This window comes from Scophthalmus maximus, chromosome 6, assembly GCF_022379125.1.
Source record: "Scophthalmus maximus strain ysfricsl-2021 chromosome 6, ASM2237912v1, whole genome shotgun sequence".
NCBI lineage: Eukaryota > Metazoa > Chordata > Actinopteri > Pleuronectiformes > Scophthalmidae > Scophthalmus > Scophthalmus maximus.
Window position 1 is genome coordinate 17875488 of NC_061520.1, and position 20338 is coordinate 17895825.

Genomic DNA, 20338 nt, shown 5'->3' on the forward strand with positions numbered 1-20338 from the left:
ACCTTCTGCTCCGGAGTTTTCTCTCTCCTCTGACAGTGGCAGATATTCAAATGTAGAGGTAGTGATTATTTGTTTAATCGTAGATCAATATACCGTTAGTTTTCATAGGTTCTAAAAAAGTTGTTGTTTGATGTTAAATTTAGTGTACAACGAACCCTAACCCTAACCACTGCCCTAACCAAATCAAACGTAGCATTTAAGTGCTTTTAAAGTGTAAAATCAAAGAAAATATGTGAAATGTTACGACATATTTTCCAGGAGACGTGACAATACGCATGCGCAAGCAGTGAACCAATGAACAAGCTCATTTTTATTGTGTTCTCAGCCTCAGACATACCTCTGATATTCAGTTGGATAAATGACCTAACCATATGTTGGATTATACAGTGAAGGATGGGAAATGAAATATGAAATGTTTTAACATCAGACAGGAGATATAAAAGCTATACAATGCTCAACAGAATCATAAACCAAGCAGCTAAAATCCCTGGACCACTAAGACCCAACTCTCAGAACTTTACAGTCGTGCGGCAGAAAGGAAAGCATTTTGCATCACAATGGACTCGCCATCCCCTTCATCTCTTCTCAGATTACCAACATCCCAACAAAAACAGCATACTCAGATATAATAGGAAAGTATCTGAATGGTTTCTCTCGGGTGGTACCAAGAAGGATCAAGAGGGACAACGTATGAACAGAACTGGGGAATACTAGAGTTCAGAAACTCGGCATTAAATCTTTAATAAACCTGCCAAATGGGTTGAATAGAGGAGTCTTCCTCGTGTGAGGCCGAGTTCCAGCTGTGCTTCTCCCTCCGGAGCAGAAGGTGGCGCTAACGCGCCTAGCGCCGTCGGTCGCCACTTGCCAAGAAAAAAAGACGGAGAAGAGGAAGTGCTTGTCGCTCAATGTGCGGCGTCGCGTCCGGTCGTTCCTTCAAAATGTGTTCGTGACGTTCAACGCGAATTTGGCAGCGACGAACAAGGCAACGGGCGATCGAGCAGCGACCACAGCGCGATGGCGCAGCCGCCTCGGCAGCTGCCGTCGGAGGTGTGGAACCACGTGTTCGGGTACCTGTCAGCGGCGGACAAGTTCCGTGTCCGCGCGTGCTGCAAGTACTTCAGGAAGCTCGTCGACCACGGCTCCCTGTGGAGGCACTGGGCCGTGGTGCTGGCGTTCCACGGCGGCTCCTACAACGGTCCCTTCTGGACGAGCCTCCGCCGCCGCAGGGTCACCGGCGCCGTGGTGCGGAGCACCAGGGTGAAGGACTGGAGGCAGCTCGCCCAGTCGCTGCCGGCCCTCACCACGCTGGTGATGGACCAGAGCTCCCAGAAGAGCCTCGCCTGCCTGAGGGACTTCCGTCACCTGACGCGTCTGGCGGTGAGGAGCAGCTGCAGCTCTCTGCTGCTCGACGCCTCCACCGTGTCCGAGCCCGGGCGGCTGACCCACCTGAGCATGTGCGATGTCACCTTCCCCACCGCGGCGCTGGGCAGCGTCGTCTCCGCGGTCTCCCGGTTCTCCAACCTCACGTCCCTGGTCTGTCACCACATGGGAGTCTTTGAGGAGACCATCCTCATGGTTCACTCCATCCTCGGCTGCCTGCCAAAGTTGAAGCACCTGTCCTTGTCTGTTGTGCACAAGCTGTGCACCTTCCACAACGTCCCCGGCCCCGACCCGGCAGGGGGGGCCCAGGGCCCAGTGGAGGCCCCGGCCTTGTCCAGTTTGGAACTCATCGACTGCATGGATCACTCGCTGCCCGAGGATGCCATGAAGCTGATGCCTGGCCTGAAGAGCCTTGCCGTCTTCTACAGGCACTCGCACCAGGAGCTGCCCGACCGGCGGCCATCGCCCGTGTGTCACCTGAGGACGTGGCTCAGTGACCTCCCTCAGCTGTCCACCCTGGCCATCGTCAAGGGCCCGCCAGTCAACAAGTACGTCGCCTCCATCCCGCCCACGGTGACCAGCCTCACGCTCTGCGTCTCGGGGTTGTCCTCGAAGGACATGACCGCCATGGCGGCGCGGGTGCCGGACCTCCTCCACCTTCACGTTGACCCCTGGCCCTCGCGTTTGGGGGCTCACACGGCCCGGATCCCACTGCTCTTCCCGAAGCTCAGGCGGCTCAAACTTCGCCACGAACGCGTACCAGAGAACAAGTTCTTGGCCCTGCACCTGCTGCGGGACCTGCGGTACTTGGAGATTCTGGACAGCCGACCACATCTCCCAGAGCTTGCTGGCAAGCTCCAAGCCCTCACGAACTACAGACTTGAGGTGAAAACCTCTCCCTGTCCCAGGGATGTGTTGTCTTGTTCCTGTGTTTGTCAGGTTTACTGATTTACTCTTTCAATGGGCCAGTTGAATATTCCCAAATTGCAGCGAAGAACCTGTCAGTGATGTCTGGTTTTAAAGATATATATATATATATTATTTTTTTTCACCAATAATTTACTTGAAAAATAACCTAGAGACTTACGAATCACTTTGTCATACTTCACATTCATGTCCTTTGTTTCACAGAGCAGTGACTGCGTTGGACACCAGCGGTGTCCTGCTGTACTCCTCATTGTGTGGTTCCCAATCTGGGGGTCAGCCTCTTAACAAGGGTCACAAAGTGAACATATGGGATCACAAGATGATGGAGATATGAAAGCCGACGGATGTTTCTGCTGTGTAACATTTTGTTTAATTGTTTTCAGACTTTAATCTTAACAAAACCATCAGTGTGGGTCTAGCATTTATTCTATCATGCATCACACTCAGGTAACATCTGTTTATTTCCCGGACTCATAGCTGACCTTAACCCTACATTTGTAATATATATTTGTTATGAAAAAGGTAATAAAAAACTGATTTCTTTCACTGTGTTCTAACACGTGACAAAGATCTGGTTCAATGCATAAACACTTAAATAGTAATACTTTCTGCCAAAAGTTTTCTTGGACAGAACAATGCCAGAAGCAAAGTTTTATTTATTTTCAGCAGTTGTATCAGTCGGTCAGTAACAAGGACCCACCCACACAAAGAGCCTAAACAAGTTGTGGCTCATGAGAAATTTCAAATGTTAAAAGATCACATGGATGTCTCCATTTACAAAGTTCACTTAATCTCATCAGCAGTAAAATGCTTAAGATTTTTTAAAATGTTTTATTCTTTGACAGAAGCAAAAACAATAAGGCAATATAATGTCAGAACACAAATACACTCGTGGTCAAATTAACTCAAAACTAAAATTGCCATTTTCTCAGGCAAACACAGTTTAAATGAAGGTGCAAACGTCTTTCTGACAGCCCCTGCTACCTGTCAATCTCAGTCTGCTACAAGTGTACACCGGAGAGGGTCTCTCCATTGGCTCGTCTATTACAGTGTAAAGGTTAAAGGTTGAGATGCACCACAGCAGGTGAAGCCTCTCCCAGAGTTCAGCCCGGAAAGAGTCGGATCACAGGACGACTCCAGTGTGTAAGACCTTATTGCATTGACACATTTGGCACGAGAACACAAATATTTTTCTCAAAGTTAAACATTTTGAGTGTGGATACTGTCATAACTCCTTGCACACCTATAAATCAAAAACAAAACGCGCAAAAAAAGTAAAATAAAGATTGAAATGGGTCATTACATGAATTTGGCCAAAGGCTCGGCCCTGGCATGGTGTCTTACTCTGATTCCTGACCAGCACATAACACATTAACATCCAGCTTCCACCAGTGAGCCCAGCACAGAGATCAGCTCAGACGGCAGGATCATAACTCGTTACTCAAAATCGAAACACTGAGGGCTGCTTCCGAGGAAGTCTGACGAACCGGAACCCAAGCTGGTCTGTGTGTGTTGGAGGAGGGAAAAACTACTGTCGGCCTACTTGCCAATAGAGCCAGCTCTGCATCAACCTGAACCGCTAAAAAGATAATGATTATATATACAGTTATCACTGTCTAGCATACTGCATATGAATTTAAATTCTGATTGTAACAGCAAATGGCAGCTAGTGCTGAATAAACTCCACACAAAAAATCAAGTAGCATGCTTGTAATCCAGATGCACAACCAAATTTGAAATCATGAACCAGGCTTATTCATTTAACGAAGTGATAAAGCCACAAGAATATGGAAAGAAATCTCATGAAAGCTGTAAATCTTCACTCTAATCATTGTTTTGGCTTTTAAAAAAAACTAAACAAAAAAACACAGTAATATATAATTCTTATTAACTTACTTTTTGTTATCACCAGCCATCATGTTTAATTTCAATTGAAAAATATTCATGGAAATGACAGCACAAACTTTGCAGTAGTAGAATAAGAAAGTTCAGAGTTGCGATATGAAAAAGAGTTCAGTGTGGTTCTTCTCTAGACTGATTTCACTTCCAATGTGAAACAAAGAATTACATAAGCACGTGTGTATGTACTCTATACTGACACCGAAAAAACATCTGGGTTGGGTTTTTTTTTAAACAACAGTAGAAAAATAGGGATTAATATCCTGATGACAATAACTTGTAAAATGCACCTTTAAGACAGTTTCATCAAAAGTTCTGTGGTTGGAGTGTGCGAAGAGTTTTAACTGGCATTTGAAAGAAGTGAGTTCAGTGTGTCTCTGTGTACATGTACTGTACATATAGAGCGTTCACGTGGTTATTTTAAATGGCACGTCAATAGGTTCCAAAGGTAGAAAAATACATCTGTTTTCATAGATTATATCACTCATTGGCCGAGCACTGGGTAGTCAACACTCGACATATGTTAAATCTGATTAAGTCAACTCTCTGTGGTCCATGCGATCAAGCAGCCATCTCATACCTGCATATTGTAAAACCACCATACTGCGCAGGGTCTTGCCCTGCAATGGGGTAATAAAATCATGAACAAATCACAGCTCTGAGGGAGTCTCACAACCTCTCTCATATGTTTATATATGTACACACACGCACACACATACACACACACAAGGGGTAATTAGCATATTTTCTTTGCTGCACACAGCAAATAAACCTCTAAATAAAAATCTCTTTGGGCTCTCTTTAAAAATTGTTTAGCAAAAGTGTGAAATGCCAAACCTGAGAGGTTGGACAGTCAGTAAAGTCTCGACGCAAAGTGTCGACGCATGCAGATGTTCGCCCACAGTCTAACTGAAGAGTTTGATGAAGCAGCCGTGGCAGTAGGGCTTGTCGTTCTGCTCCTTGAAGGTGCCTTTGTTGAGCTGCTTGAGGCAGAAAGCACACACAAAGTGCTCTGGGTGGAACTTCTTGCCCATGGCCGTGATGCAGCGGCCGGTGATTGGCTTCTGGCAGCCGGAGCACAGTGAGCCGCGCCGCTCGTGGTAGTGCGCCTCGCAGTACGGCTGCCCGTCGTGGTCGAAGAAGCTGCCGTTTATGAACGGCGTGAAGCACTCCTGCAGAATCAGAAGGGGGAAGAATTTCATGACGAATGGCTGACACAAAATGGTGAAATCCAGCACAGAATGGCGAGGGACTCACCCTGCAGACGAAGCATTCGGGGTGCCAGAGGGAGTTGAGAGCGGAGATGTAGTTCTCCAGGATGGCACGGGCACATCCGCCACATTTAGGGGCAAACATGTCAAAGTAGTCCTTTCTGCAGAAGGCCTTCCCGTCCTTCTCATGGAAACCTAGAGCCCAGCGAAGACACACTTTGAGCATCTTTTAGCTGTGAAAATTCAACACAGCTATGAAGCTCCAAACCAGGTACTGTGCCATTAATTGAACAGCAGCTGATACCTTCTGGTCCAAAAAAGGCTCCACACTGGGCACAGAAGAAATGCTCCGGATGCCAGGTCTTGTCCAGGGCAGTCACTACTTTCTGTGAAGCAAAAAGGAGAAGCAGTCAAACATTCACCGTCTCCTAGAGGTGTGACATCAATATAACTTCTCAGGAGGCAAGGAGAGGGCGGGCAAAGCCCACAGAGGGGGGATGGGTGGCGCAGGAATTACCTCTAGCTCATATTTTCCAGGCCTGATGGCATTTCTCAGCACCTTCAGCTGGATGCACTCATACTGACCATGTAACACAAGATTTTTAAAATCACCCACAACTGCTAAGTTTCTGCTGCAGGGTAGAAAATATTTCTTAGTCTAAAGCCCAAACGTTTGAGTGCATACAGTGATTCTTGACTTTGCCACCAGGGGGAGCAATGGTGACAAAGAGGGCGTTATTTTGAGGGAAAGCCGTTTTAACAAATGTCATTTATTATCTGTAAAGAATATCGGCACACAAGATGCCCGGAATTAAATATATTCTTAAAAAAGATTATATAAGACCACTAGATGATTCCAACTCCCCTGATAAAAACACAGTAACCATTTCTAGTAAGTAATTGAAAATTGAGAAGAAAGAAAGCAAACAAAGAAATAATAGATATGATGTGTGTGTGTGTGTGTGTGTGTGTGTGTCTCTATGTGTGTGAGAGACAAACACACCCTGCAAGGATGAATCCAGAGACTTTGACAGTGACTCATGTTGGCCTTTTCCCAGACTTAATTCCACTGTCCACGATCTACTTCCCTTCCAGCATTTCTGGCACTGCATGTGTGTGTGTGTGTGTGTGTGTGTGTGTAAGACCAACGGCTGAAAACCCCCAATGGGAGTTTGTCACTATGAAGATGTGAGTTAGCGCCGACAAGTGAGAGATGAGAGTAGCAAGCAGTGACATGGACATACAGTATGTGTTAGTCTGTCAGGATTCGTACCTCAACTACAAGTCATTTCCCTTCTGTACTGCCACTAAGGCCTTAATCCATTAGGTTATGAATAAATACATTTCGACATATACAGTATATATATTAATATATATGTGTGTGTGTGTGTGTGTGTGTGTGTGTGTGTGTGTGTGTGTGTGTGTGTGTTAATGCATGCAGTACTAACATCCAAAATGGGCCCGTTGCAGTAGTGGCATCTCGGTGAGAACAGGTTGTGGTAGTCGTTCTCACAGTATGGCTGCCCGTCTCGCTCAAAGAAGTTCTTGGAGCCTATCTCGTCCTGACAGTGTGTGCACACAAAGTGCTCCGGGTGCCATGTTCTGCCCATGGCGGTAACCACCTGGTGTAGGGAGACAGGGCGTTAAATTGAAATGAGCTGCAGATGGAAAGGCCTCGCTCAGCAGAGCAAATCACTGCCTTGCCGGCAGGAGGCAGATGGGGTAAGGGAAACCAGCTGCAAATGTACATCTCATAAATCATATTTCAAAATCAATTTTGGCTCCATATTTATGAAAATACCAGTTGATTTAATTTTAATTTTACTACACGGGAAAAAATCAATAATGCTTCTTGTGAAAAAAAAATCTTTTCATTTGGTCCATCTGAGGTATAAGTTAGTAGTAAGTTCTAATTCCTATCTGGTACGTTGCTGACAAAATCCTGTAGGTATCATGTTACATTATATATTATGACATATAGTATGCTCACATTAATTGGACCATGTAACGGTTTTTTTTTTTTTTTTACAAATTTACACTTGATGATACGTTTATATGGTGTAATTTTCTATATTTCTCGAACTACTGCTTGTCAATATAATTATTGATGGTGGCTTCGACCTTAAGCAATCAGCACAAGATATGGAGAACATGAGCCAACACAGCACAACCCATCCAACTGGGGCAAATACTGTATATCTGCAAGTGTGAAATCTTCCTTTCATCATATTATTGAAAAAAAACAGCTCTGATGGTATTTTATATGCCCATGGGTATTGTAAGTGATGTTTCACTTGTGTTCTTGAGCCATGAGATAATATATCCAAACACAATGCACGTTCTCATTCAGTATCTATACCAACTGAGGTCTTGTTTGAATGTGGACTGACTTGTTTGATTCAGTATTATCATCACCTGTCCAACAATGGGTTTCTTGCAGGCTCCACAGACGCCCTTAGCCACAGTCTGGACTCCCAGTCTGTTGAGGTCTGACTGCAGGCTCCCCAGCATGTTGTCCAGCTTGTTGGCTGGTTTAGGGGGCGCCGTGGGGGACGTCTTTCCCTTGGACTGGATCTGACGGGGATGAAAGACCCGGATGGTTTTCATTATACAATTCAGATGGACAGTACAGAGGTTGACAAACTAACAAAGATGACTAAAAATTAGCGACACTACAGTGATTACTTCTGGTCACAGGTGAACACAGCACCAGGCATACTCTTACAAGCAATAAAAACATTTACAGTACATATAGAAAGTATGTTGTACGAATGAATATGGCACTGAAACTCAATGAAACTAAATTAAAGAGAATACCACGGCCAATGAACAGGTTAACCATGACAAAGTATGTTAATGATCCATGTTTGCAGTGTTTGATGTTGAACGTGAATCGAGGTGCAATTTGGCTTCTGTGATGTGAGCAAACAGACCTTCTCAGATGGTGTAGTCATTGGAGCTTCATGACTTCTACATTCCAATGAGAGAGAAAATAGCATCTGTGCTCCATGTATTCTCTCTCTCTCACACATACACGCACACACTTTCCCTTTGACAACATATATATTATTCTGCTCATGTAAATCTACGACTCCACAATTAAAAAAATATGAATTCTAAAAGATGTGATGGTACATGATATTCAACAAGGACACACTAGTATCTAACCTAGTGGGACGTGTTGACGGAAGTCCTGTGAGAGATGCTATAATTGTGGTGGTAACTGTGCTGTCATGTGGCAGATTAGGTTTCAGTTGCGCCGCGAGTTTACCATTCCTGCTCATGGCAGGACAGTTAGTGTAACAGGAACATGGGGTGGTTACATGGGGGGTGCCTCTAAGCTCTTAAACTCTCAACTCCACTCTGAATGCACAGCTCCTGGCGCCATCAGATGTCAGAATTAGAAAATGAGGCTCAGTCTCAACAGCCTGAATGTCAGCAACCCTCATAACCTGGACTGAGTGGATTTCTGACAAAGCTTTAAAGAGGGTGTCCATTGCAACTTGGCAGGAATGAACACAAGGAGTCATGAGCAGGAGCCAATGACCAGAGAATGTCCGTAGTTCACTCTAATACTGAAGTGCAACTGCTTGGATTTAGACTAAATAAATAATTTGCAAACACACCAAAGTAAAATGACCCAAAGTCACAATACAATCCAGACAAGAGAGTCAAACAGTTCAAGTGTGACAGAAAGTGGAAAGACAGAATGAAGTCAGAGAGGTGAAGAGGGAGAAATGCAAATAAGGTGATCCGTGCCTGCATTGGTGGGAAGGTGGGGTCGTACTCAGTCTGACATCCCACTGATATAAAGACCTTGGGAGGCGGAGGTGGCGTGACAGGCTTGGGAGGGGGGCTAGGTGATGGAGGGGGCAGGAAAGGGGGAGGCGTGGGCTCCCTGGGGGGAGGGTTTGGCTCTTTTGGGGGTGGAGGGGTGGGTTCTTGAGGAGGAGGAGGGGTTGGAGGGGGCGGAGGTAGTGGTGGGGGAGTCTGCTTAACCGGGGGTGGCGTTTTGGGTGCTGGGGGAGATTGCGGAGGGGGCAGGACTTTTCTCTGTGGGGCAGATGGTTCAGGAGGGATGATGATCTGGGGGAAAGAAGGAAAAAGGAAAAACGGCAAACAGAGGAGGCAAACATATAAGACACAAAAACAGGGTCAGAATGAAGAAAAGGAAATGGTGATGAAACAAAATTGGCCCAATTAACTTTGCCAGGAAATGTTGTATAATATCAATAAATGGCTGTATATTTGTTGATTATAGGCCAAAAACCGTAATTAAAAAACAAAGGGACCTATAATATCCAACTCTTGCTTTGGACCTCAAATGTCTACCTTATCCACAGTTGGCCGGACCCCTTCTTCACGTGTTCGCTGTGGGTTGGACATGACAATGACTCCCTCTGCCAGCCAGTCATCTGGCTGCTGTTTGCGCCGGCGCTCGACTCGCCCTATCCCCAGTTTCCCCTGCAGCTCCTCGATGAGTCGGTCTTGCGAGTTGCTTTTATTCACAATGATTGGTCCCATTTTGCGCCGCAATAGTCCCTCCCTGAACATCGGATGCACATTGGACGTCTCTTTGGTTCGGCGGATAACTGACTTGAGCTGGAGAGTAGATGATAAGGAGGTGTGGGAACCCGGGGTTGGGCCAGTCACCAGAAAGTCCATGTTGGGTTGCAAACACAAGCAGGACAGCCCGGCACAGGATGTCTCACTCAAGCGGCAAAAATGCTCAAGCTCCGGCTTTGTCAAAATGCTCTGTAGGTTGTCAGGTTTATTCCAGTTTTATTGCCGAAGCACTGCTTTCCATTCAGGTCCATTCTCTACAATCATGTGTACTTCAAACTATATCACGTGCCATGCTGGATAGCTGATGTGGGGACAACACAGGTCGATCACAAAATGCTTTCACAAAAGGTCAGCACATGCCAAAGCAAAGCCAAAGGTCAAAAAAGCAAACATCTTGTGGGCTGATATGCATTGACACAGTCAATGATTAAAAACATATCAACATGGCTGTGTGAACATGACAGGTCAGGCCCAATGACTAACACCGCAATGTTGACAGAGGCAAGTAGCGGCGTGCATAAACATCCTTCCAGCAAAGCTTTCAGCAACAGCCAAAGTTGTCTCTAGAGAGACTTCTCCCTCAAACCATTTTGTAATTCCTATGCAATGACACCACATGCATCACACCACAGAGATTGAAGAATTTCTCCTGATCAAGACAATTGTACTATTGTACAGCTCCAGCTCTCCCAAAATAAGCTTGTTTCATCACTTAGAGGTGCTCTCTGCTAGAACAATCCTCTGACACAACCATCCTGCCATTATTGTAAGAGATGATTAATATCTGAGGTCACATGGCCAAACAAGATAAAGACAACATGGAGCCTTTAAAGCCTGTCTAGCTTCATGCCAGCAGCTTATTTTGGAAGAGTCAAGCCGAGCTTCCTACTTGGCCAGACGCAGACAGCCGCTCTACAGCAGAGGGCTGCTGTAGGGGCAGGTCCAGCGTTGCATCTGGTGTCCCGGGGCAGGTGGAGGGTGTAAAACACTCGTCCATCCAGCTGGACTCAGTCAAGGGTGTGAGGGTTCCCTCTCGGCTCAGATCAGGGTAAATCTCCTCTTCATCGTCCCAATATCTTTCTTCAGCTCCAGGCATAAAGGATGTAGGTGGCTGGTTCTCACCCAATTTGGGGGAGTCCGGGGCTAATAGTCTGTCTAAAGCATCATCCAAGAAAGGCTCCCGGCATGGCCATGTTAAATCCAGTACTTCGCCTGTCTGTTTTTCTGTGGTCGGGAGAGACAGGCTATTTGGTGGTACCGCAGCAAGTGAAATAGGTGAAGCTCTGGGACTGCTGGTGCCTGGAACTGTGTATATTTTTCTAATGACTGAAGCAGGACTCTTAGGAACAGCAGATTCACTCTTTGGAACAGTAACTGGACTTGAAAGTCTTGGCAGTATTATTGGGCAAGAATTATTTTGGATTGTTTCAGGGCTAGAACTCTTGGGTACAGTTGGTGAACTAGAAATATTAGGGATCGTCACAGGACTTGAAAGTCTTTGAGCTGACACTGGACTCCCACTCTTGGCAGCCGTTTCTGGACTAGCACTCTTTGGGACACTTATCGGACTTGAGTGATATGGGACTGTAACAGGACTAGCACTTTTTGGTAATTGATTTGAAAGCCTTGGAACTGTGAATGGACTCACAGTCTTTGGCACTGTTTCTGTAGTTGTTGGGACTGTCACTGGACTTTGATTCTTTGCAGCTGCTTCTGGACTAGGGCTAATGGAAACTGGAGTCTGACTTTTGTAAGATTGACTTAGATTGGAGCATTTAAGATCAGGTGGACTAGGACTCTTGACTCTAAGAGTGGGACTGGGGTTAGGCACAGTAACAGAACTAGGGCTTTGGGAAACAATCGCTGGACTGGAGCTCTGGGCAGCAGAACCTGGACTAGAACCTCTGCAAACAGTGACTGGACTATTTCTAGTTGGACTTAAGACTTTACTAGCAAAGAAACTAGAGGTAGATATTGGTGTAGGGCTGTCAACTCTAGGTTGACTAGGAGGCTTTTGGGTAGTGAAGACACCAAGGCTCTCCACATGACAGATCTCAGAAGTGACACTGACACCATCACCTTTCTGTTGAATTTGGGAGTACTTGGATGATGCAGTTACTATAGTGGAACCAGCTGAAGTTGTATGGGCTGAACTACTATCTTCATCTATATGGAGTTCCAGTGGAAGAGGTGTACAGGAGGGAGTAGTGTAATTAGAATGTATAAGAGTATCCAGTGAACCAGCATGAGGATTTATAGATGGTGTGGTTTCTGCTTGGACAACTGGTGAACCAGTTATGGGTGAGGGATCTACTGCCTCCTGATTTACAGACAACTGAGAGCCAGACTGAATTGAGTGCAATGATGTAATGATTGCAATGTACATACAGAGACAAAGACATACACAGTGGTGGAGAAAAGAGAAAGAGACCAGGGAAAATAGATTGAGAATGAAGGGAATGAACAATTAAAAGAAGAGACACAGATGCCTCTTAATTGTATCATTTCAAAAGCAATCCTAAAATACCAAACAAAATGTATTCTAATTAATTAACACAAATTTTATTTCAGTTTATTGTAATAGCTTAAATCTTGATATCCCCCCCCCTGACATGTAAGGGCAACACACATTGTGTTTAATCAACACAATATCAACAAAACGGACCACAGTAATATAGAAAAGATATGAATTATTGTTATGTGAATTGGGTTTTATCAAAATTTGGGTTGAATTGCATTATATTTCACAGATACTGCTTTTGCTTTGTAAACCCAAATAAGCATCCAAATGAAGCATAACAAAACCTAAATGATATCTGGTGGGAAAATTGTATGCCACCAATTTAATTCTCATTTTTATTTAAAGATAGAGAAACACCCACTAGTCATTGCACTGCAACATAGCAAAAGTTTATATTTGTGTGAGTGAAATCTGTGGAAACTGCTGATGAAGATACAGTATGATGTGGAACACGAAAACAGTAAAATATGTTCAAGGAAAACTTCTATTTTTGTTGTAGAGCAGAAACCAATTTCACATTTAACATAAAATTGATAATGTTACTGCGATCAAATTTATTTTTACAAATAATTTGACAGTTGTGAAAACCCCCAAACATGTGTAGCAAACTGTTTTCCTCAACAGAAATGCCAACACACAATGCCAAAAATAAACACCCTCCATCAAGTGGGAAAACTGCAGAGCTCTAAACTCTACCGACCTGTGTAACGTACTCACATTGCTTTGGACTTTGAAGTCAGACAAGGAGGCCATGAGCTCATCCAGCTCTCGTGTGGCAGAGGAGGCAGACATTCTGGCTTGCTGCTGTGCTGGTGTTTCCTCTTGTCCATCTCCTTGTTCGTCTGTCAACACCAGTGGTGTGGGACTAAAGGAAATAAAAGAACAGAGTCAAAAATAAGTAAATACATACACTTAAGTGGGAATCAATACATCTTAATGCACTGGCATATTTTCTTTTCTTGCTATAACAATTTGTCTCTTACATGGGTGAGGGCACAGAACTTTCCAGTTCATCTAGAAGGCTCTCAACACTTGGTCGCACATCCTCTATCCCGCGAGCCATTGCACCGCGCTTTGGCTTTTCCATTTCAGGTGGTACGGCCTTGCCGGCGGTAGAGACTCCATTCTCTTGGATATGGTGGATGATACTGCAGGCAGGCAGTGGTGGAGCTGCTTCTTCTATAACAGGAAAACAAAAATATAAATTAATCCCCCACACACATCTACAAGCGCAGGTTATCTTAAAAAAAGTGCAAGACAACAAAATACAAGTGTATAGAAAAGGACATGCCTGTGCAGACATAAGAGTTTTAAACAAATTGTAAATTCATCCCTGTGTGTACCTTCTGTGGGGAAAGCAGGGGTGCTTTGCTGGACAGCATTGAGCTCCAATAGCAGACGGTCCAGCTCAGACAGGTTGCTGCCCAAAGTTGAGTTCATGGCAACAGCTGATGACTCACTATTCTTCTGCTTGTTAGGGAAACTGTACGGAGTAGACAGAGTAACCAATACTTATCATCAACAACAGCTCTGGACTGAGAATGTTGCTGTATTTTTAAACTGGCATCATTGGAACAGTGCTTCTGCAAACCAATGAGAAATGGGGGATCTCTATTCTAGAGTTAACTAGAAGTACGTTGTTCCCACCGTAAATTAATTCGAGGCCTACCTGTATACGTGGTCCTCTTCACCAGTGGGTTGGGTTGGACTGCTGCTTTCTCTAGACCAGGGACTTCTCTGTGCCGAGCTGAAGGACTGAGCAAAGTGGGTAAAGGACCATTCAGAAATTAAACATCTAATGTACATAAACCTTTATGTTTTGAGTAAATGAAACCATTATAATGTAAAGAATGATTCACTCTGTGCCGGGGACGTATAGAGATTGTGTACAGTTTGCATTTACCTCTGTTTCATCCAGTCCGTTCAGGGTTTGTTCAGAGGGAGTGGGTGGGACTTGTGGTGGAGAGCAGATGTCTTGCTGGGTCTGACCCCCAACAGGGAAGGAGTAGGCGGTCTCGTCAGACAGGAAGAGTGGGCGCTTGGATATGTGGGGTGTTGTGGACTCAAGGTCCGCCAACAAAGCATCTATGGAAATACAATATTTATCATCAGAGGTCTTATAATATGATGATAGATACTTTTAAAAACAAACACAAAAAATGTAAGGATCTTTATATACCAGTTATGTTAAGGTAGGCATTACTTACAAATCTTGTTGTTGCAACATAAAGTTGCAGATTAATGAGTTGAGTACACATTGCATTATCAGATTTACAGGAATTTTGCATGAATGTAACAAATTTTGTCCCGGTATTTCATTCATTGAAATGGCTAAAAAAAAAAATCCCATCTCATTATTTGATAGACCTTCAGAAAATGTAAAAAATGTCACAATATTGAAAAACAGATCTAAAATCAAATGCAATGTATTGGTTGTCTTCTATTAAGCACAGCGCGGGACAACTAGCAGCTCGCCACCAGCTTAGTTTGCAAACACGCAGAACCAAATAATTGCAGCATCTCTCGAAATTGCTCAAAAGCCCATGTGCACTGACATCAGGGAAGGTGACATTGTAAAAGGTGAATCACACAGACCGTCTAGGCCACTCCTTCAGTTACTCATTGACCCTCGTCTGTCTGCAGGCTTTACATGTCTTAAGCCCCAGAGTCACTGTCAAGTCTGTGACCAGGTATATTTTTATCATTCAGGCGCCAACGGCCACCATCGCTGTGTGAGTGGGTTATTTAGTATTATGAGAACGACACCGTCAAAAAAGACAACTACTAATCTAGCAGTCCTGACCAGTAGGTAGAAGGACACATAACATTATATTTATGAAGAGCACAGACTGTATTACTGAATACCCGGGCTTATTTTAGCATGCTCACTCACCACAGCAGGGTTTAGTTTCTCTCTAAAAAATACTACCCTAAATTTAATAACACCCTGGATCTAATGATAAATGTCTGGTGTGAATAGAGGATTTATTTGTCACCATATAAACATATAATTGTGCATTTACCAATACAGTACAGGCTATTAAAGACACTGGGAAACTTCAAGTCCACGCCAAATAAACCATAGTTTGATACAGCAAGTGTATGGCACCAAGTATTATTCCTTATTGCTGAAAAGCCAATTCAATTTTTATAAAACACTACACTGTTTCCAATATTCAATTCAATGAGCTATTCTGATAATATTGTAATATTGCCAAAATCCTCAAGTTGTGTTCAACAGTAACAACTGCACCCAACCTCCATCCTAAAATAAACCAGTGGGTCAAGACGAGACAAAACCAAAGCTAAAGTAACATGAAGATGAGACGTACCTTTGGAAAAGGACAAGCAGTTACACCCAGGGAAAATGAAGAGGAGATAACACAAAGGAAAAGAAGAAGAAGTAGAAGTGGAGGAAGAGGGCACCCCAAACAGACTGTCTGCCAGGCAGGAACTGCCTTTCTTAACTCTACCATCAGCGTAAGAGACCGAGAGATGAGGAGGGGAGGGGGAGCGCTAGTGAGCGCAGAGGAAAGGGTGAGGGTAGAGAGGGGAGGAAGAGGTTAAAATTAATAGCAGGGGGTTTAGGTTCAAACCCCCCCCCCCCCCAAAAAAACTCCCTCACTGCTATGCCAAGTCCAACCAAGCTGCCTGAAAGCTCAAGTGAAGAGACACTACTCACGCAAATGACGACCCTGAGGACAGAGCTGTCCAACTCTGGCAGGAGCACGCACGCACACACACACTGTTGTGAAATGAGCAAAGTTGAGAGCAAGCTGAGCTCTTATCAACAGAGGCATGCCCGACAAAAGGGAGTGGTATCCCAAAAAGGTATATAAAAGTGTAATCCGCCCCTCCTTCGGGCTGTCAGCGCAAACTCTGCTTCGGTCACTCATGACTCACGCTCACTTTCAACACATCTCTTACAGATCAACAAGGATCAGATGATGAAAATATGACCGTCGACGCTCGTCATCAGGAGAATTTATGCACTCGTACATGTTTACCTGAGCACGACTGTTGGGTACAGCGCGGTATCGTCAGTGCAGTGGTAACTTGGATTGCAGCGTTTCCCCAGACAGAGAGGAGACATGGCAGAAGCAGAGTCGCATCGAGACCAGATCCACTTGGACCAGCCTTGCCTTCGCATGGTGATCGTGTTTATCGTGGCTGCTGTGCCAGTCGACTGGGTATCAACAGCAGAGGCTCAGACACAGAAGTCCGGGCACATTCCACTGACTTCCATTATGGAGACACAGCACAGCCCAGTGTTTACACTACTGCAGGCTGATCTGTGAGTGTCTCTGTATCCCCTGGTGGCAGCTCAATACACACCCAGGGATGTAAAGAGGCAACACACACAAACGTCGGTCTTTAGAGTCCATACCAAGTAGGGTTTGTGCTAAAACGTACAGTACAGACACACACACACACACACACACACACACACACACACACACACACACACACACACACACACACACACACACACACACACACACACACAGGTGCACCAAACGCTGCAGTGTCTGTTCAAGAAGAAGAAGTGACTAGGATTGTGATTTTGTTCTCAGAGTGTTTCTTAGAGGTTAAGACTTCTTCTTTACAACATTTCCCACAATGCGGCTGATCTTACTGTAACACAGTACAATTTTCAGTATACAGTAACAGTATAACTTTTACAGTTGCTGACGTCAGATCAAAGTTTTACTGCAGCTGGGGGAGACTTCGGTCGACAGATGTTGGTCCAGATGGTTTACACAAGAGATGTTAATCAACTTAGCGCTCGAGCTGAACTGGCCGTAACCCTGGTTATAAAGAATCTGCTGCTACGAAACAGAGTTACTGCTCCTCAAACACGAGCCTCCGGGCTACAGGAAACAAATATTCTGTTGTGGCATTGGCTTGTGGGAGACCTGTGCGCCAGCTTTAAAGTCTAAGAGTTCTTGTATCATCAAGCTCATTTCCCTCAACAAAGTGGAGGGAGCAGTCTTATAATTTAGAGGATATAGGCTAAACATAAAATCTGGAAACTAGCAGCTTAGGGGTTGATTGTTTTGTTGGCTCAACACTGCATGCGAGGCGTGCTCTGACAAACACACAGAGGTGTGTCAGCCTCCGCTGCCAAGGGAACATACCGTGACACACAAACCCTGCTGCACAGCACAGTCAATCCCCACAGTGACCAAAAATGGAACTACAGTAAAATGAGGAACTCGTAAGACAAATGAGCACACAAGTCATAAAAATGGGCCTCCTCAGTCATTCTTACCCTTTGTTAAGAGAGGCGTCTTAGAGAGATACAATTTTTTTTTTAAGAAAGAGCACATGTGAGGGAACTGCCTAGAAGTAATTTCATACGGGATAAAACCCTGGATGATCAAAGTCCCTGTGAGGCTGACAGTTGTGAGAGGGTGACACCAAAAATAGCCCATGCCTGGATGCAGCAAACTGCCTACATTAATTAAAGGGGGGGAAAAAACAGCATTATGTTAGTCTCCATATCCACAACACGAAATGCAGGGCACAGCTGGGCTCAAATGTTGAGGAATGGTGGTGTGAGTGTCCACCGGGAGAGAGAGCGTGAGTGAAACTGGGAAGCGTGTGTGTGCGTGGCGCGCGGCAGGCGAATCCTCCGAGGCAAAAATGTGGGTTGACACAGATTAAGGAGACCCTTCCTCCCAGATGAATGGTGTGCATTTTAATTACATGAGCACGGCTCCGCATGGGGCTCATTACAAGGAAAAGACAGAGGAAGAGAACAAATGGGGACTGAGGAGATGTCAGAGACGATTGGGGCGGCAGAAAAAAAAAAGAAAGAAACTGATTGTGGAAAGGAAACCATTTGAAAAGTCAAATGTGTGTTGACAGGAAACGCATGCGCAGACGTTGTGTCGGCACTTAAATGACAACCTTTGACAGCCAAAAGCAACATGAAATATAAATGGGATCTAATTAGACAAAGCGATCCTAGAAGCACTACTTTCACTCTGGGGTTTGATCGATATAAATCCTGGACGTCAAGCGAGGCAAGCCTCCATTATCCTTGACAGGACATCCGGCCGGCCTCACACTGCACACAATGCCTGAGCTCCTATCAGTGCTGACCAGTGCACAGTGAGAGAGGGAAACAATGCCATCCACTACTCAACACATCTCATGTCGGGGGAAAGGTCCTTTAACAACCTGCAGGGGGTGATGTCGAGTTGTGTGTGAGACCCTGGTATGTTTCTGAGTTTTTTTCTTCTTCCTCGGGGCCGGTACACAGAACGGGCTTTACTCAGAGGCTCACCAATGCAAAGGCATTTATAGAGATATGAGCCGACAGCAGAGTGAAACTAAGAGGATGAATATTGGCGGGAACTCTGCACAATTCAGTCTGTGCAGCAGGTTTACCTTTGTTCTCTGACGGCGTTTCATCTCCCTTCTCTCATTCCTTATAGGTCTTCTCTGTATCTGATGTGTTGCAAGGTGCAGAGTGACTGATATGAATTCCTGACATGCCACAGCTCGTTTCCTGACAAAAACTAGCGGGATACGCACAGGAGTGCGAGACACGCCGCCGTCGAACGAGACCGTGTCATGAGACAGAAAAGGAGGAACTAAAGGTGAGATAGGACAGAAGAAAGAAAACAAAATGTCAGCTGTTAGACATTTTGTATACGGCCTGATTTCAGTGAAACAGTCACAATGTGAAATGTAATAACAAGCTGAAACACTGTGTCTGTTGTAAGGAACAATTTATAGTTCTGTTGGTCAGACCTGCGCGTGTACATGACACAAAATGACAGCCTTTCATGTGCTACTGTAAGAGAGGGGGCCTTTAAATGATACTCAAGCTGACAGCACATCACAGAAATGACAAATCCCTCTTATTGCCTCCACTAGAGGAGAAAAAAAAATCAGGACGAGATGGGTGCACACGCACTTATGCTTTACTCCCCTCTGGGCTTGTGTTAGACAGCAGAAGGCCTGTGCCTATATTCATTTGGAGCGCTTCAGCAGGCACAGTAGTGCAAAATTAAATCACACAAGAAACACACACACACTAGCACAGGTACAACAGCTTGACAACACCGCTGCATGCAGGTGCCTCTCAGCCAGACTGCCATCATGTACCAGAGACAGACTGAGGCATCTAGGCCCACTAAAAATACCTCACCGCCTGACGCCGACCTGTGGGAGAACATGCACGGTAGATGATGGATGGCAGTCACGGTCAAGGCAACAGCAGGACATTGCAGACCACCCAACCAGCCGGTGCTGCATATTACATTAAACTTGCAGCACTGGTCTGTACACTGTAAAGAGGAGCTCGGTGGGACTTTCCTTCCAACCAACGGAGTGCTGCTACAGATGCTGTTATAAGGAAATGGCACCAAAGCCCCCATTAAGTCACGGAACACGACTGCTTACACAACAGCTTGGACTGCAGTGTGTAAGTATGAAGCTAGGGGCTAGCTTAGCATACAAACTGGAGGCCAGGGGGAAACGGCTAGCATGGTCCAGTCATAAAGTTCAAAATAGTCCTACTTGCAACTCTTATCTAACTCTTGCCAAGAAAGTAAATAAGCACATTTCCCCAAAAACTCTCTTTAATTACAGTGTAAAATCATAGAACATCCACTTTGATATTCATATACTTCTTCTTATCACTTGAATTCCCCCCATGCTTTTCAAATAACCTTTGACAAATTAATAAGATAAAAATACACTTTATTTTCAGAATGCTCTTCCGAAATTCGTCTTGCATCCCAAGACGTACACCGTTTCACATAACACGCAAACACACACACACACGTGTTGCGTCAAAGATTATGAAAAGGTGGCTGCC

At 44.9% G+C, this 20338-nt stretch overlaps 2 protein-coding genes across 3 annotated transcripts; one reads left to right on the plus strand and one right to left on the minus strand.

Moving 5' to 3' along the window:
• Positions 1-853: 853 nt before the first annotated feature.
• LOC118309243 lies at positions 854-2864 on the plus strand. The gene is made up of 2 exons (XM_035631129.2): positions 854-2265; positions 2512-2864. Exons 1-2 carry the CDS (start codon positions 1015-1017, stop codon positions 2590-2592), a joined length of 1332 nt encoding a protein of 443 aa, XP_035487022.1. The 5' UTR covers positions 854-1014; the 3' UTR covers positions 2593-2864.
• A 254-nt stretch (positions 2865-3118) lies between these two features.
• Positions 3119-16320, minus strand: LOC118309241 (paxillin-like). 2 transcript variants are annotated; one of them, XM_035631127.2, is made up of 11 exons: positions 16187-16308; positions 14408-14589; positions 14174-14259; positions 13848-13987; positions 13488-13683; positions 13222-13369; positions 7833-7991; positions 6866-7039; positions 5722-5803; positions 5464-5612; positions 3119-5378 (listed from the first exon to the last, which is right to left on the minus strand). In XM_035631127.2, the coding sequence occupies exons 1-11, from the start codon at positions 16302-16304 to the stop codon at positions 5112-5114; spliced, it is 1701 nt and encodes a 566-aa protein (XP_035487020.1). In that variant the 5' UTR covers positions 16305-16308; the 3' UTR covers positions 3119-5111. The 2 variants fall into 2 exon arrangements, with proteins under 2 accessions (XP_035487020.1, XP_035487019.1); XM_035631126.2 differs by lacking the exons at positions 3119-5378; positions 5464-5612; positions 5722-5803; positions 6866-7039; positions 7833-7991 and adding exons at positions 9368-10019; positions 10873-12330 and having other exon boundaries at positions 16187-16320.
• Between the last annotated feature and the right edge of the window lie 4018 nt (positions 16321-20338).

What these genes read in the sequence shown, in the direction of transcription:
- LOC118309243 (XM_035631129.2), top strand. Translation starts at nt 1,015, where the DNA reads ATGGCGCAGCCGCCTCGGCAGCTGCCGTCGGAGGTGTGGAACCACGTG. An exon ending in TCACGAACTACAGACTTGAG is followed by an intron (nt 2,266 to 2,511) that starts GTGAAAACCTCT and finishes TTTGTTTCACAG; the next exon opens with AGCAGTGACTGCGTTGGACA.
- LOC118309241 (XM_035631126.2), bottom strand. Translation starts at nt 16,304, where the DNA reads ATGCCTCTGTTGATAAGAGCTCAGCTTGCTCTCAACTTTGCTCATTTC. An exon ending in ACGGACTGGATGAAACAGAG is followed by an intron (nt 14,260 to 14,407) that starts GTAAATGCAAAC and finishes CACTTTGCTCAG; the next exon opens with TCCTTCAGCTCGGCACAGAG. An exon ending in AGTTCTGTGCCCTCACCCAT is followed by an intron (nt 13,370 to 13,487) that starts GTAAGAGACAAA and finishes TATTTCCTTTAG; the next exon opens with TCCCACACCACTGGTGTTGA.